This window comes from Rhinatrema bivittatum, chromosome 2 (genome assembly GCF_901001135.1).
Source record: "Rhinatrema bivittatum chromosome 2, aRhiBiv1.1, whole genome shotgun sequence".
Classification (NCBI taxonomy): Eukaryota; Metazoa; Chordata; class Amphibia; order Gymnophiona; family Rhinatrematidae; genus Rhinatrema; species Rhinatrema bivittatum.
This window is the reverse complement of record NC_042616.1, coordinates 58,800,667-58,817,692: the sequence shown is the minus strand read 5'-3', so window position 1 is coordinate 58,817,692 and position 17,026 is coordinate 58,800,667. Positions and strand designations below refer to the sequence as shown.

Genomic DNA, 17,026 nt, shown 5'->3' with positions numbered 1-17,026 from the left:
GATTGGTATAAATAACAATAGACAATGTGTGACACACACCTCTGAATAACATTCAGTAGGAAATCGGACACAAAGATACTTGGCAGTATGTCTTTGCCTATAATACCAGAAGTATCAGAATAAATGTCATTACTTTTTGTGTGTGTGTTTTAAAGCTGATAAATTGGGAACTCTCTATAGCATTAAGTCCAACACAACACAAAGAAAGTGGTTTTAAAAAATCGAGTAAGTCCCTGAGTGTCCAGTCTCATCCCAGCATCAGCCACCATTTGGGCCGGAAAAGCCTTTGATGGGGGAATATTACCCTGTTTCCTCGAAAATAAGACAGTGTCTTATATTAATTTTTGCTACCAAAGATGCACTAGGCCTTATTTTCAGGGGATGTCTTATTTTTCCATGAAGAAGAATTCACATACCGGTACCGGTATATTGTTGAACCAAAAAAATGAACTCGCTCCTCGAGGGCCTGCTGGGCACATCCATCCTAAAAAAGCGACTATTGCACCTGCTACAAATAAAAGGATTTAACTGGCCATGTCAGATTGAATAAAAGTCTTTTTAAAATAGTTATTCAGTAGTCAGTGACATGCTTTTCACACACACAGAACAGCTCTTCTACCCACGGCATCAGTTCACTTGTGCTGGATGGAATTAGACACACCTAGATCCTCATTCCAACTCTGCACTTTCCTTTCTTCACTGGCTTTGAATTTAACAATTTATAAACCACATTTTCTTGATGCAACCAATTCGACACAATTTTAAAGCAACACATCACTAAAGCAATTTAGTACAAAAAAATAAAATGTGTATGAACCTCTCCCGCCCCCCGAGAGGAAGATAGAGGCTGCTGCCATTGAATTGAACTGCAGCAGGAAGAGGCAACGTACCATCTGCTACCGTGTTTCGTGCCTTGCTCCGGGAGGAGGGGAGAGGACTGGCAGTGTACGGTAAAGCAACGAAGTGACTTACTTTTTTCACAGCCCTCCTCCGGAGACGGATCGCGGCTCCCCTGCCTCCCGGCGAAGATGGATGCCTGCACGGGCGAAAGCGGCCCCTGTGCGTGCGATTGGGGCCGCTCAATGCGTGACGTCACATGCCGTGACGCCAAACGCCGTGACGTCACGCATTGAGCGGCCCCAATCGCATGCAAGGGGCCGCTTTCGCCCGTGCAGGCATCCATCTTCGCCGGGAGGCAGGGGAGCCGCGATCCGTCTCCGGAGGAGGGCTGTGAAAAAAGTAAGTCACTTCGTTGCTTTACCGTACTCTGCCAGTCCTCTCCCCTCCTCCCGGAGCAAGGCTGCTTTTCCCGCCTTGCTTCGGGAGGAGGGGAAAGGACAGGCAATCCCGAGCGTAGGATTGCCCGTCCTCGCTCCCCTCTCTCTCTTGCAACTTTTTTTTTTGCTTTTTTTTTTTTTTTTTGCTTTTTTGCTTTTTTTCCGCTTTCGTTGCTTCGGGAGGAGGGGAGAGGACTGGGGCTGCCCTGGAGACCAGTACCCATGGACGCGGCCAGGGCAGGTGAGCGGGGGCTGGGGGAAAGTTTGCCGCTTACCCTTACTCCTGCCTCTAACGCAGGGGTAAGGGTAGACGGTAAGTTAGCAGGTTAAACGCGCGGCAAAACGGCAGGGGTGCGCGTTACTGTATGGGAGGGAATACCGTAGCTAATTCGATCGTTTACATGAATTATGTACTAGGTCTTACTTTCGAGGGAGGTCTTATATTTAGCAATTTGGCAAAACCTCTACGAGGTCTTATTTTCGGGGAAACACGGTAAGTATAAACTTATCTGGTTGAAACATTGGCAGATATCGGGACGAGATTGGACTCCTGATTTTTTAGGGTTGTATTTTTTTTAAATCTTTCTGTGTTTGTGTTGGACTTAAACTGGGCATGCTCAGTATCGTTCTCAGCTTTAAAAGAATGATGTATTCCAAAAGATAAATGATTGATGCTTCTGGGACCATAGACATCTATGTTGCCAAGTCCCTTTGTGTCTGATATCCCACTGATAGTCAAAGGTGTGTTTTCACATATTGTCTCTTGCTACTTGTACCTCTCTCCCTTTTCTTTGTGGGAGATAAATAAACTGGCCATTAAAATCATTAAGGCCTTCTTTCCTTCTTTTATGTCTTTCCAAGGAAAGATTAGTGTTCTGTAATTTTTGTTTCTTGCTTAGCTGCTTCTGCTATCGTGAACTTAGTATATCGGGGTTCTGCTTTGCTGAGACTGATCAGCAGCCCCGTACGGAGGCAGCTATCTCATTGATATATGTAAAGCATGAGCATAGCTAAAGAGTTAGGGAAGGGGATCTATTAAAACCAATCCTGTGGCTGCAACCCTAAATACATTTTATTCTAAACAGTGCATAACCTTCAAGAATCAAAATGCTAAGATTTAAAACAATGGTGAAGACTAGACATGTTTATATTTAAAGTGTCTCACTGAAATGCACTGATCCAGCAATATTAGCCGGTGTGCCAACAAGCACCAGGGTTTACACTATTAAAATGTTGTCACTGTCACTTGCTCCTTTCTTGTCACATGACCATCCAAAGTTTGCATGACAAATACCATATAGTATACATAGAAACGACAGCAGAAAAGGACGAAACGGTCCATCCAATCTGCCCTGCAAACTTATGGTAGCATCAGCCACACCATACAGGTCTCCCCTCTAATGGTAGCACCAGGGAGTGGCATCTGCTATGGCATACAAGTTACCCTCATACTTAGATTCCCAAACTGTTAAAGTCAGGGCCCTTGTTAGTTACTGTCTGAGTCCAGTTCCCCGTTATCTTTTACCTCTTGCCATTGAGCAAGTGCAATGTTGGAGTTACATCACAAGTTTAAGGCTTATTGGTTAAGGGTAGTAACAGTCGCATCTGCAAGTTATCCCCATGCTTATTTGTTTTCCCAGACCGTAAAATTCAACGTCCTTGTTGGTTGCTGTCCGAAAATAATTCCCCTTTTCCTCTTTTCCCCCTGCTGTTAAAGCAGAGAGCAATAATGAGTTTCATCAACAGTATGAAGGCTTATTGGTTGAGGGTAATAACTGCCACACCAGCATGCGTTCTTTTCCATCCTCTAGTCTTTAGGGATACACAGTGTTTATCTCATGCCCCTTTGAAATCTTTCACCATTTTTGTTTTCACTACCTCCTCCAGAAGGGCATTCGGACAGTGGTTCTGAGTTGTTCTCCCTGGAGTTTCTAATGGAGAAGGTTTGTCGAATATGCATCGTTAAAACCTTTCAGGTATCTGAAGCTCTGTATCATATCTCTGCTCACCTCCTCTCCTCCTTCAACCTCTCCTCATATGTCATTTTATGAAGACCTCCCACCATTTTTGTCACCCTTCTCTGGACCACCTCCATCCTGTCGCTGTCCCTTTTGAGATAAGGGCTCCAGAACTGAACAATAGTATTCCAGGTGAGGCCTCACCAAGGACCTGTACCAAGGTGATTATAACCTCCTTTATCTTACTGATTATTCTTCTATGCAGCCCAGCATTCTTCTGGCTTTAGCTATCTCCTTGTCACATTGCTGACTTCAGATTGCTAGACACTGTCACCCCAAGCTCCCTCTCTTACTCCATGCACAACAGCCCTTTACCCCTCCATCACATACAGCTCTTTTGGATTACCACACCCCAGATGCATGGCTCTGCACTTCTTAGCATTGAATCCCAGCTGCCATATCTTCGACCTCTCTTCAAGCTTGTCTCATTCTCTCTACTCCTTCCGGTGTGTCCATTCTGTTGCAGATCTTAGTATCATCTGCAACTAGACAAACTTTACCTTCTATCCCTTCCGCAATGTCATTCTCAAAGATGTTGAACAGGACCAGTCCCAACACCGATCCCTGTGGCACTGCACTTAACACTGCTTTCTTTTCAGCATAGGTTCCATTTACCATCAGATGCTGTCTTTTGTCCATCAACCAATTTGTAATCCACACCACCACCTTGGTGTTCACTCCCAAGCTTCTCATTTTATTCACAAGCCTCCTATGCGGGACTGTATCAAAGGCTTTGCTGAAATTCAAGTAAATCGCATTGAGCACACTGCCTCGATCCAATTCTTTAGTCACCCAATCAAAAAAATCAATCAGATTTGTCTGTCAGGATTTTCCCCTGGTGAAACCATGCTGCCTCTGGTCCAGCAATCATCCTAAGTGTAGATAATTCACTATCCTTTCCTTCAGCAGAGTTTCTGTTTCTTTTCCCACCACTGAGGTGAGGCTAACCAGCCCGTAGTTTCCAGCCTCCTCTTTGCTCCCACTCTTCTCCAGTCACTCGGCACAACTCCCATTTCCAGGGATCTATTGAACAGGTTGTGCAGCAGACGTGCCAGCACATCTTTGAGCTTCCTCAGTATCCTGGGATGAACTTTATCAGGCCCCATGGCTTTGTCCACTTTTTTCCTAGCTCTTCCCATACATTCTCTTCTGTAAACGGTGTTCTGTCTACTCCAGCCCCCTCCAATGTCTTGTTAACTAGCGACGGTCCTTCTCCAGGGACTTCTTTAGTGAACACTGAACTGAAGTATTTGTTTAATATTTCCGCCATTTCTTAGTCTCTCTTCACACATTGATCCTTTTCACCTTTCATCTTCATTATACCACTTCAGACTTTTCTCCTTTCTCTGATGTATCTGAAAAATGTTTTGTCACCTCACTTTACCTCTTTGGCAATCCTTTCTTCTGCTTGACTTTTTGCTTCCTTGATTACTTTCTTCGTCTCCCTCAGTTCCACCAGATATTTTTCCTTGTGATCCTCCCTTTGGGATCATTTATATTTCTTAAATGCTGTTCTTTTAGCTTTTATTTTATCAGCCACCTTTGAGAACCAGATAGGTTTCATTTTTCTCTTGCTTTCCTAACATACGGGCCGATACAGTAAAAATCGCGGGAGAGCTGGCGAGCGCCCACTCTCCTGTGCGCGTGATACAGTAAATTATTTAAATTAGGGCCGGCAGTAAAAAGAGGCGCTAGGGACACTAGCCGACTAGGGACAGCCGACGCTCAATTTTGCCGGCGTCTGTTCTCGAGCCCACTGACAGCCATGGGTTTGGAAATCGGACGCCGGAAAAATTGAGCGTCCGGTTTTCAAGCCGCGGGTCTATTTCAAAAATTTATTTTTTTTTAACTTTCGGGACCTTCGACTTAATATCGCCATGATATTAAGTCGGAGGGTGCACAGAAAAGCAGTTTTTACTGCTTTTCTGTGCACTTTCCCGGTGCCCGGAGAAACTAACGCCTACCTTTGGGTAGGCGCTAATTTCTGAATTGGCTTGGCAGCACATTTTGCTTTCTGAATCACGCAGGAGTACCTAATAGGGCCATCAACATGCATTTGCATGTTGCGGGTGCTATTAGGTTCGGGGGCTTGGACACGCTATTACCCCTTACTGAATAAGGGGTAAAGCTAGCGTGTCAAACGCGTGTCCAATCATGTACTGTATCGGCCTGATATAGATTAGTTGCCTTGGTTATTGCTCCTTTTAGTTTGGCCCACTGTAGTTCCACATCTCTCATTTTCTCCCAGTCTTCAAGTTCTCCCTCCAGGTACTTCCCCATTTCAACAAACTCTGTATTTTTGAAATTCAAAACTCGGGTCTTTGTGTGACTTCTCTGTATCCTATTTGCGATTAAAAACTATATCATTTGATGATCACTGGTTCTGAGGTGGGCACCCACCTGGACATTAGAGACATTATCTCCCTTAGTGAGCACTAATTGAGTAAAGCTCCCTCCCTCGTGGGTTCCATTACCATTTGTTTGAACAGAGCCCCTTGCAGGGTATCCCACTATCTCTCTACTTCTGTTAGATTCCACAGAAGAGATTCTCCAGCCTACATCCGGAAGATAAAATCGCCAACAATCAACACTTCTCCCTTCTTTCCTGCCTTTTGGATGTCTTCAACCAGATCTCTGTCAAGTTTTTCCATTTGAGTTGGAGGCCTGTAAACCACTCCAATAAAAATGGATGCACCATCATCTTTTTTTTAGGACGGCTCATAATGCTTTTTCTCTACCTCACCTTCCTTGCAGTTCAGTTGCTTGGATATTGTTTTTGACATAAAGAGCTACTTCTCCTTTTCTGTCCTTTCTGTTTTTCCTTTACAACTTATCACCCGGTAATGCCATATCCCAATCATGAGAATCCGTGAACAATCTCTCTGTAACAGCAACGATGTCCAAGTCCACTTCCACCATTAGGGCTTGCAGGTCTGGGATTTTATTGGCCAGACTACGAGCATTTGTGATCATAGCTTTCCAGCTTCTCTCCTTCAGGTTACTGCTCTTCTTGGACTTCTTTTGTGCTTTATTCAGCTGACTTTTGTTATCCCCTTCATCCATTTGCTTTAAATTTGGGGGGTGACTTTCCAATTTCCTTCTGCCACCCTTGTCAAAATGCCTTATGGCGTAGGATTTGAATTTATCCCTTAGGATCCTTTTTCCTGCCACAGACAGATGTAAGCCATCTTTGACATAGAACCCTTCACTGTTCCATACATGGCCGTTGCCTCCAATATATCCAAAACTTTGCTCCTTACACTAAGTATCTATATGGCTTAGCCTCTCTTTCCCCTTATCATGAACAGGTAATACTTCTGAAAAGGCAATAGTTTTTGCTGTGTGACTAATCTGCTTCGCCAGAGACTGGAAATCTCTCTGTATCACTTGGATGTTCTAGCAAGGTCACTGGTTCCCAGGTGGATGATAATATCAACTTCAGAGTCCTTTCTTCTTGGATTGCATTGATTATCTGAATAGCGTTTATATCAGTCGATGATCCTGGAAGGCCTTTAACTATAGTGTTTCTCTCGAAAAGCGTTCCCATATTAGTGCCTCTGATGACTGAGTCATCCAGCTCATTGAGCTTTTTCTTATGGGTAATGGCACTTGAAACCTGAATTGCACTAGACTTTCTAACTGCTATGGGCTTGGGATAGCCCCTCTTAAAACAGTCTGCCTGCTGTTAGTTAGGCAGGATTCTTTAATTATTTAATTCTCTCTCTCCCTTAGCACTGCTACTATTTAAACTCAATAGTTCACTCTACCTGTCCCCATAGTGCATCAGATTGATCAATCCCCAGCAAAGCACCACAGACACCCCACAATGCAAACCCACAAAGCGTTTGAATATATTTCAAAATTTCAACCAATAATAATAATCTCCATTTAGCTTATGTAGCCCTTCTGGGCAGTAGCTAACCAGTCGCAGAATGGCAATTGAAACCTGAATTGCACTAGACTTTCTGGCTGCTATGGGCTTGGAAAAGCCCCTTCCACGCAGTCTGCCTGCTATTAATTAAGCAGTATTATTTAATTCTCTCTTGCCCTTATTCATGAGCTATACTTGGAAAGATTTCCAAACTTTTACCACCAGTTTAAAGTTTCCAGGATTCATTATTTTTTAATTTGTATTTAATTTGTATTTCAAATCACTTCCCTGATTCAGCAACAGGAAGACCAGAGTGAACGACAGCTATTTTTGAAGCATGACAGGTTGTACAGATGTTTATTTGTGTCCTCTCTAAATTCCCATTGGAAAAACCAGAGGACAAAGTGCAGCTACTCCACATCATCCTTATTCAAGAACTGTGTGCAATATAAGACTTCTTGGAACAAGGATTCATTGATGGGACTGCAGCAGGGGGACTCATAAGGACTTGAGGGTTTGACATGACTGTTAATTGGTTGTCGATCAAGGTGCCTTGGATTGCAAGAGGGCTACCAGCTCTCCTCTGGTTGTTTTGTAGTGTCCCTCTTTGCTTTCTAAATCTCTGTGAACAGTTGAGCAAAACCAAGCTAGCAGAGATCCAGTGTTCATAGTCTAACACACTGGATCGTATTACAAACTCAGGATTACTCTATTATTTCCTTCTTCAATTCAATAATTAAAGTTGTATTGAAATATTTTTAGAAAGTTAAAACCACACCCACTCATGGAAGACTATCCATCACTTGAAATTGGTAAGAAATGCAGCCAGTCTGAATCAGCCCTGCTCTTAAATGGCAGGAATCCTAACCAAGAGAACTACATACAACCCAGAGGGCTAATAGTGTTACTTGGGCTTATAGATCTCACTGGTAGTTGTAAACTGTGCCTCCCTGCCAGTCTCCACTGTGTTTATTTTTTGAAGTAGTAATGAAGATAATGGTTTAGTTGAATGCCCTCTAGTTCCCATGTGGTCTGTGGAGTTTAAATGCAAAGCCTTGAATTCTGCAACATCCCTTGAAATTGGAAATGTCCAACCCTTGAACCATTCTTAAAGTAATACAGTGCTAAACTCAGCTGAAAAACTGGGCATGCTGAAATAGCTACTCAACAGTATAAATGTGATAATTGTATGCTCTGAGTACATTTCCTACCTCAGTCATGATTCTCATTGCTTGTATACCTACTAGATTATTATATCTGAGAAATAGTTCAATGGCAAATGGTTTTTTATGCTATATTTGCAGACAACTTCCTCTTTTGTTCCAGTAATAATACCAGCTGCAATGAGCCTGTGACTGATACATAGAAACATGATGGCAGAACTAGACCAGGTGGTTTATCTAGTTTGCCCCTCTACCCCAATTGCTCTGCTCTACATTCCTTATCACTCTCAGAGATAATGAGGGGAAATGATTCACCTTCAGCAAGGTCACTTTTAGGCTCTTGCTGGCTTCTGAAAGCTTCTAAAGCCGCCTGAGTTCATTTGTCATGTAATCAGAAATTAAAGTGAGCTGCATGACCAAGAAATACAATTCCCTATGCATAGAAAATGATCTTGGAATCTTGCTCTTAAGTTGTGGCATTTCACGTCCTCAAGGCTCATTAAATAACAGCCTTTGCTTCAGACTAATGTTCCCCATAAACTGTGTATGACAGTGCATCCCATAAGTTGTGAAACTAGTGCCCACAGAAAAACAGCACACACAGGAAAAGGAAAATGAGGTTTCGAAGAATACCGTGTACAAATGTGTATAGAATGTTGCACATGAGAACTTTTTTTGCACACGGAATTAAAGGGCATAGTGCTCCAGAACTAGAACAGTTTTATCACATGGCATTCATTAAATATACTAAGCTGTAGTGGTGGTGATGTGTGTGTATATATATTAAATTCTCCTTTCTTTTGCCTCCCGGATGTCCTGGCAGGACTGGTCATCTGAATCTAGACCTCCAGCAATTAGCACATGACTCTCTTTCCACACACTTTTGGGATATCTATGCCATGAATCAGCCTTTGCACTGGTGGCAGCTTTTCCATCTTTTTACTGTCCAATGCCAAAAGGTTTGGGTTTGCAGGTGCTATCCAGAGCTGAGAGAGAGAAAAAAAAATGGATGGGATCAGAAATAGAGCTTTTACAAAGACCAGGGCACAGGAGCAGAGGCACCAGGTCAGACACTGTGTACAGTCTCTGCCAAAGGCCTTGATGTTGGAGGAAAAGCTCCCTCCCAGTAGGAACAAATGCCACAAATTCCAACATGCTGTATATTCTGATAAAGAAAAAAGCAAAGCTTTTAGCATTTTATGCAAAGATTGCTTTTCCTTTGAAGTGGGTGCTGCTTACTTCCACTTTTTTCTAGAATTTTGTATTGGCAATATGGCCACTTTGCCTTGATTTTTATCCCAAAGTTAACAATAATGGGATCCGGCGTGCAAGTAAGGCAAGAGTCAGAAATTTGGTTTGCTTCCCTGCAATTACTTTTTAAACCTTTTAAAATAAATTCACAGGAACAGTTTTTGATGGTAAAATTTAGTTTGGGGAATTCCAATTTAAAATGGATTATCAGCTAAACTTATCCTTCTCTATCTAGCTTGGCATCCTCATGAGATGCAGCAGACTAAGAGTCTTAAAAAAAAAAAAAAAAGCCAGTCCCTTGAACAGGGTGCCCACCTTTCTCCTTTGGGGGTGAAAATGAATCAGGGTGTGGTCACCTTCAGTCAATAGGCTTCCCTGGAGAGGTAGATGGAGGTCATTTCTCAGTGTATTACCTTTGAAACTCCTGTTTACTAAAGGAATTCCCCAAAGTTTGGCAGTCTAACAAGCTTAAAACATGTTTGAACGTGTCCTATCTGGGTGTTTATAGCAAGCTGTTCACCCAATAGCCTGGAGGACAGCTTTTTTTGGGGGGGGGGGGGGGGGTCTGGCAGTCACATCGATGCAAAATAGGGCCTGCCTTTCAATTAATTTTAACATGATGTGTCTTAGATCTGGCAGTAGATTATTGCATTAAATATTAACTTATATTGTCATTCCTTCTAATGGAACTAAAGCTCAGTGTTGTGCGATCCCACCTTATGTTCTGATCCCCTGCCACTTACCTTCCTGTCTTTGCCTTCTAGACCCAAATGTAAGATCCCTTGACTTCCAAAATCCCATTCGCTCCCCTGATGCTGTTGCGGAAGGGAGGCGCGGGGGTTCAGGCTCCGCAAGGGACCTGACATTCGCTTTAGGTCACTGATGAGGTCACGTTTGAAAATCTTCCAGCGGTTCTCTTCCAGAAATATACAGCAGAGCTTATTATCACTGTTGTATTTAAAAATAAAAAAAGAGACAGAGAGAGACACGGTGACAAGTTCTGATTTTTCTTGTTGGGGGTGGGGGGGGGCAGGATTTCCTAGAAAAGAATGCACTACGCAAGTTATCTGTGCATGGTTTCCCAGTGCAGGGACTACAGCACACGCTGCTCATGCAGTTTCTGCGAATCTCCACTCGTGTCCAAACCTATACCTCTTGTACAAAGAGTCCCACAAGGCTCCTTGCTATCTTCAACCCTTTTCAACATTTATCTCCTTCCTCTCTGTCATCTTCTATCTGACCTCAAACTTCCCCACTATATCTATGCAGATGATGTTCAGATTCTTATCCCAGTACCAGTCACATTGACTAAAGCTATGAACATCTGGAAATCAACCCTCCTAGCTATCAACCAACTCCTCTCCAATATCCACTTTGCCCTTAACACGGCAAAAACTGAAATAATGCTTATCTCCCCACAAAATCAGACCTCTAACCTCCTCCTACATCACCCACAATCTCTATCTATCCCTTTTTCCCAACAAGTGCGAGATCTAGAGGTCATGCTAGACAACCAAATCAACTTCAAGAAATTCATCAACACCACCCTGAAAGAATGCTTCTTTAAATTACACACCCTAAAGAAATTGAAACCTTTACTCCACCAACCTGACTTTCGTACAGTACTGCAAACTACTATATTCTCAAATTGATTATTGTAACTCACTTCTCCTAGGCCTTCCTAAAAACATCACTTACCCACTGCAGATCTTGCAAAACACAGTTGCACGAATACTTACAAACACATTTCACCCGTGCTCAAGGAACTGCACTGGCTACCCATAGCATCTTGAATCCAGTACAAAACTCTCTCCATCATACACAAGGCAATCCACAACCCTGAATTGAACTGGTTCAATGACTCTCTAGTATTCCACCAACCCACCAAACCATCTCGAAGCCAATATCTTGCTTCCATACGCACCCTCCTCCCCAAGAAACAACAATCTGGCTTCTACCAGCGCACATGCTCTCTCCTTAGCTGGCCCTGCCCTAAGGAACAAAATGCCTGTAGACCTCCGCCAAGAAGACTGCCTAAAAACATTAAAAAAAAAAAACCTAACGACATGGTTATTCGCACAAGCGTACACCTAATCATACACTCCCAGCATAGATCCTCGGCTTCCTTGTTTCAAGATCTTCCTCATCTCAAATAGCATTGTATTTTCATTGTAAATAGCCCTAATCCTTAAGTTACCATTACGTTCAACTTCCCTGTCTCCCATATTTATCATGCATACATCTAGGCTTGTACCCCGTTAATTTGTTCTATATATACCTGTTCTCTTGTTATATGTCAAGCGCATTTCAGGTGCAGTTTTTAACATTTAATGTAAACCGATGTGATATCCCAGATGAATGTTGGTATATAAAAACCTTAAATAAATAAATAAATAATAAATGTTTAATGCGGAGTCTTTACAGGATCCTAACATCTAGGAAATAACAATGCTTTCTCATTTAATGCAGGTTTCTGTGAATCTCTGCAGGATCTTAACAAGCACAAAATAATATTCACTTCCAAGGCAGATTTTCTCTTTGAATATTTGCATCACTAAAGGCCATGCAGCTGCCCAATATACATGGAGTTGTTTGTTTTGTTGTTGGTTTTTTTTGGTTTTTGTTTGGGGGGGGAGGTTATTTTTTTTAAGATTAATGATTATCTCCTGTTCTTTATAGCTTCCCCTATTTTTAACCCTCTCCCCTGTCCAATTAGCCCAGTAATTGTAGCAATAGTCATTAGCCATGGACCACAGATTACATTGCACCTTGAATCTGGCCATAGATGCTGCCTTTGTGTCATTAATAGGGGAACTACTACCACTACTGGCCTTCCTCCTATTCCCCCCTCCTCCCCCTCCCCTCCCCCCCCCCCCCCAAAGGCTGTGGACATTACCTCTGAACAGAAAAGTAGAATTAATGAGACGTTTTGCTGCCAGTATGGGTGGTGCTTTATTTTCCAGAAGTCCATACAATAATCCCTTGCTTTATCCCAGGCCTTCTTCCTCTTTTTTTTCTCCTGGTATTATTGTGCATGCATTCACAAGCCATTTAGCAATAAAGTTATTTTTGTTACAAGTGGGCAATTGATCACCTCAATCTTGCTTACTGCAAAACACAAGTATCTAACTCCAGGCTATAGACCCATGGACTTTTAAGACTTCTATTGTCTCTGCATTCTAGCTATAATTAAACCCAGATCTCCAAAAGTAAAGGTGGCCTAGGGTGACCCCTTGAGGACTGGAGTTGCCCATCCAGCTCAAGGATGGGCAACTCTGATCCTCAAGGGCTCCTAACTGGTCGGTTTTTCAGTGTAACCCTAATGAATGTGCATGCATGAAGTAGATCTTTGCATTCAGTTGAGACAGTGCATACAAATTTATCTCTTGCATATTCTTTCCTGAAAACCTGACCAACTGGGGGCATCTGAGGACCAGCGTTGCCAACCCCTGATATTAGCTCCCTGTGAAAGGAGGCAAGCTGAGCTGTTCCTGATTTTTACTCCAATACATCGATGAAGCTGTGCTCATTTTTTCTTTGAGAAATCAGAACTACACCCTCGCAATGGGGTAAAATTTAGCCCAGCTCAGCTTTTCCCCCAATCATTGTCAGACTGGATCAGGTATTGCCACGGAAACAAACCACTGCTCGGGGACGGTTCTATCATGAGGCAGATGGAGGCGGTGGCCTCAGGCGGCAGAATTTTAAAGTGAGAAAAAGTGCAGCTCCAAAACACCTCTACTGCAGCCACCGCCTCACCCTGCCTCATGAAGAACTGCCCTGGGCTGTGCAAATGCATCCGCGCCTCTTTTAACAAAGTAACTTTCCGCAGCAGAGGACCCAGCCTGACAATTCTGCTACTGTTGAAAGTGATTTTGCTTCAACCATATCAAACAAGCAAGACATGAAGGAGGGACACTGTACAAATTATCTTGGCAACGCCTTTTTATTTTAGCCCTACTGCTACTGATTTTGTCTTGTCAGCGAAGGAACTGGTAAATAATATCTATCCAAGCTTTATAAGATTATACTGCAGCCTCTCTCCCCTCCCATCGGACCTGTTCATGAAGGCGACTGCAATCCCGACAAAGAGAGAGACCCAAAGAAGAAGAGGCTTGGTGAACCACTTCCTAGCAGACATCTTCACCTGCCCCATTCTGATAAGCTAAGCCACAGGCCCTCAAGGAGAGGAAACCTGCCTCCACTAACCCACCTCACGTTAGCCAGGCCACTGCACTCCTGTCCAGCCAGCCCAGCTCCAAAGCGGGCGGGGCATGGATCAGTTCCGTCCTCCTCACTGAGCTCCAGGGCGCGAGCAGGCATCACTTCTGTCCCGCCCACTGACCTCCATACCGTAGGGTGGAGTCAATTCCGCCTCACTAACAGGCCGATACAGTAAAGCGCGGCCGCAGTTACCCCGTTTTTAACCCGCTGTGTACTCACAATTTCGCCGCATAAGTCTAACCCGCCCAGTCCCAAACCAAACCAATCCAATCCAAGCCCAAGCAGAGAGAGGAAATTTCACAGTCCCAAACTTCCCCCAGCTCCCGCTCACCTGCCCTGGCCGCGGCCACGCAAGCCCCCAGCAGCAGCAGTAGAAGGGCGGTGAGAGAGAGCGGCTTCAGCAGCCCCGCCGGCGAAGATGAATACGTGCACCCCTGTAGGTCCAATATGGACGCTCAAGGCAGCGAAGGCGCATGCGCACACGCCGTGACCGGCTGGACGTCCAGCTGGTACCTGTCATTTGAAATGACAGGTACCAGGTACCTGTCATTTCAAATGTCATTTGAAATGACAGGTACCAGCATACCCAGGATACTGTATAGGCGCTGTATAGCGCCTATACAGTAAAATGGATTGTGCTTCATGGACGCGCGTTGGACGCGGCTTGCATTTGCATGCCATTTAAATACAGTTTCGAGCGGTAGGTGATCCGAACTGTGCGTGCAGCAAACGCGGGTACAATGGGCACTAATGCACCTCTTTCTACCACCCCTTACTGTATCGGCCCGTAAACTCTGGCTTGAGTTTTTCTACCCCTAATCGTATGGGATGCTCCCGGTGAGTGATACTTATCTTTATTCACGGTCTCATGACATCCCTCTCTCTATTTTTTTTTTTTTTAGAAACTCTTAGCTTTAAGAACGTTAACCTCAAGTTCTCTTTAGGCTGAAACTTTGTACATGGTAATGCTGCATAAGCCATATTGTAACATTAAAATTAGTTATGTAATCGCACACGAAACTCAACCAGTGAGGGGCACGGGAAGCCTATATTTTATTGTTTGTTTACTTCTTTCTTTTTTCAAACTGTTAATTTTCAAATCATCCTCTCATATATATATATATATATATATATATATATATACACACACACACACACACACACTTTGTAAGCAATGCAAACACAACTAAGAAATATAAAACATTAAACATACCAATAAAAAGAATGTCAAATCTGCTGATAAATTCAGCCAATTAAAAACACGTACCAAACCCCTGCCCCATTTGCTCAGTGGCAATATACGACCCTAACCCTGGGCAGAAAGAGTAGCATTTACCAAACTTCATCTCCTGCTGCCGGGGGCCAGTCTTGCGATAAACGTGACTTTTGCTGCCGCCCACCCCGCAACTGGGACCTAAGAGAGGAGGAGGGCGCAGTGGCTGACAGCAGACCCCCATCCTATTAGCAGCTGAAAAAAAGGCCTAGGCCCTATGGGTGTGTGGGTGACTGCCTGCCTGGGTAGATGGGTAACTGCTTGTGTATGTGTTGGAGGGGGGTGAGAGCCTGTGTGTGTATATGAGAGGGTGGTGGGTGGGTGTGTATGTGTGTGTCTATGAGAGAGAGTGCCTGCGCACATGTGTGTGCATGTGTGAGAGTACCTGTATATATGTATGTGAGAGGTTAAAGTTTGTGCACCCTCCTCCAATCTATGACAATCTCAGGAGGACTGGAACTCTAACGTTCCCAAGTATGGAGAGTGGGAGATTTTTTTTTATATCTTTTTTAGTTTTAATTATTGGATGTGATGTATCTGCTGTTTTAAAATATTTTATTGGTGTTTTGGTAATATTTTAAACATGTTTATATGTGTTTTTAATTGGCTGAATTTATCAGCAGATTTGACATTCTTTTTATTGGTATGTTTAATATTTAATATTTCTTGATTGTGTTTGCATTATTTACAGAGTTTGGCTTTTTGTGATTTCCAGTTCAGTTTTTGTTTGTACGCTTTAATTTATATTTTATGATCTCTTTATTCTGTATTTGATGAGAGTCTATGTGTGTTCTGCTTGTGTGACTGAGGCTTTAGGTATTCTGCTAGCATGTGGTTTCTGTGCAGGGATTTACAACAACCTGGCTTCAATCTGTTTTCCTAATAGGGGATGTATTGGTGTTTAGGGCCTGATGTAATATTTGCAGTATGGCTTTTTCATAGGTTGAGTGCTGGCAGTTATGATATGGAAGGCTTACTATATTGGAATTATAGCTCAGTGTATTCCTGGCTTTCTGTGGGCCAAGTCCACATCCAGTGCACTTTACCATAGGCCTAATACCATATGGGATCCAGTAAACTGCCTTGATTACTAAGAGAAAGGTAGTTTATTAAGTCTATTAAAGTATTATTATTGAAAGTGTGCTTTTTTGCAGTGTAAGCCTATATAATATATATGTTGCTGTAAGTGATATCTCTACTTCAGAAGATTGTACTTTGAATGTCTATTTTCCATATGCAATCTGCCTTTTTAGGTTGGGGAAGTTAATAAATTTTAAAATGGAAAAGAATGCATAAGTTTTAAATATGTGGAGAGGGGAGGGAAGGGGGAATGAAAGGCTGTAAGGTTTGCCTAGGGCATCTAATACCCTTGTATCAGCCCTAAGAGAGAGTGTGTCACACACCCAGACTCCCACCATTCACCAACCTCTCACACCCCCAGGGGGCAGATCCTGGAGAAGGGTGGGAGACAGGCAATAGGAAATGGAGGAGTCCTATTTCTAGACTGAGGGGTGGGGTGGCCAAAGGCTTTCTTGCCCCATTGAACAGTTCTCTGGCGCCTCCTAGTGTGGACGCTGAAGACTGAGAACAAAAAAAATAACAGGCCCAAAAACTGAGTGGTTAGAGCAATGGACTGCAAACAAGGGAAGCCGGGATTCAAATCCTATTGCCATTTCTTATGACCTTGAGCAACCCTCCATTGCCTTCCCCCTGCCCTGGCCCTTGGTGATTTCACCTGCATACGGCCATATCGGGAGAGAGGTGGGTGCCATTTCATTCTTCGCCTCAAGCGAGCAGATTGCCTTGAGCTGCCCTTGTCACTGCGTGATGTCTGGGTCCAGAACAACAACACCACCTGGGCTCTGCCCTCAGCACCTCACAGCAACAAAAGGGCACCAGTGCTGGATCTTAAATGTGCAGGAGCTACTTTCTGTGCACGTATGCAGTCA

At 43.5% G+C, this 17,026-nt stretch overlaps 1 protein-coding gene across 1 annotated transcript in view; it reads right to left on the bottom strand.

Moving 5' to 3' along the window:
- Positions 1–10,269: 10,269 nt before the first annotated feature.
- LOC115083213 overlaps positions 10,270–17,026 on the bottom strand; it is a 99,967-nt gene continuing 93,210 nt past the window's right edge. The window contains exon 16 of the mRNA XM_029587020.1: positions 10,270–10,528. Coding sequence (XP_029442880.1) covers positions 10,270–10,528 — 259 coding nt within the window. The remainder of the gene's footprint in view (positions 10,529–17,026) is intronic.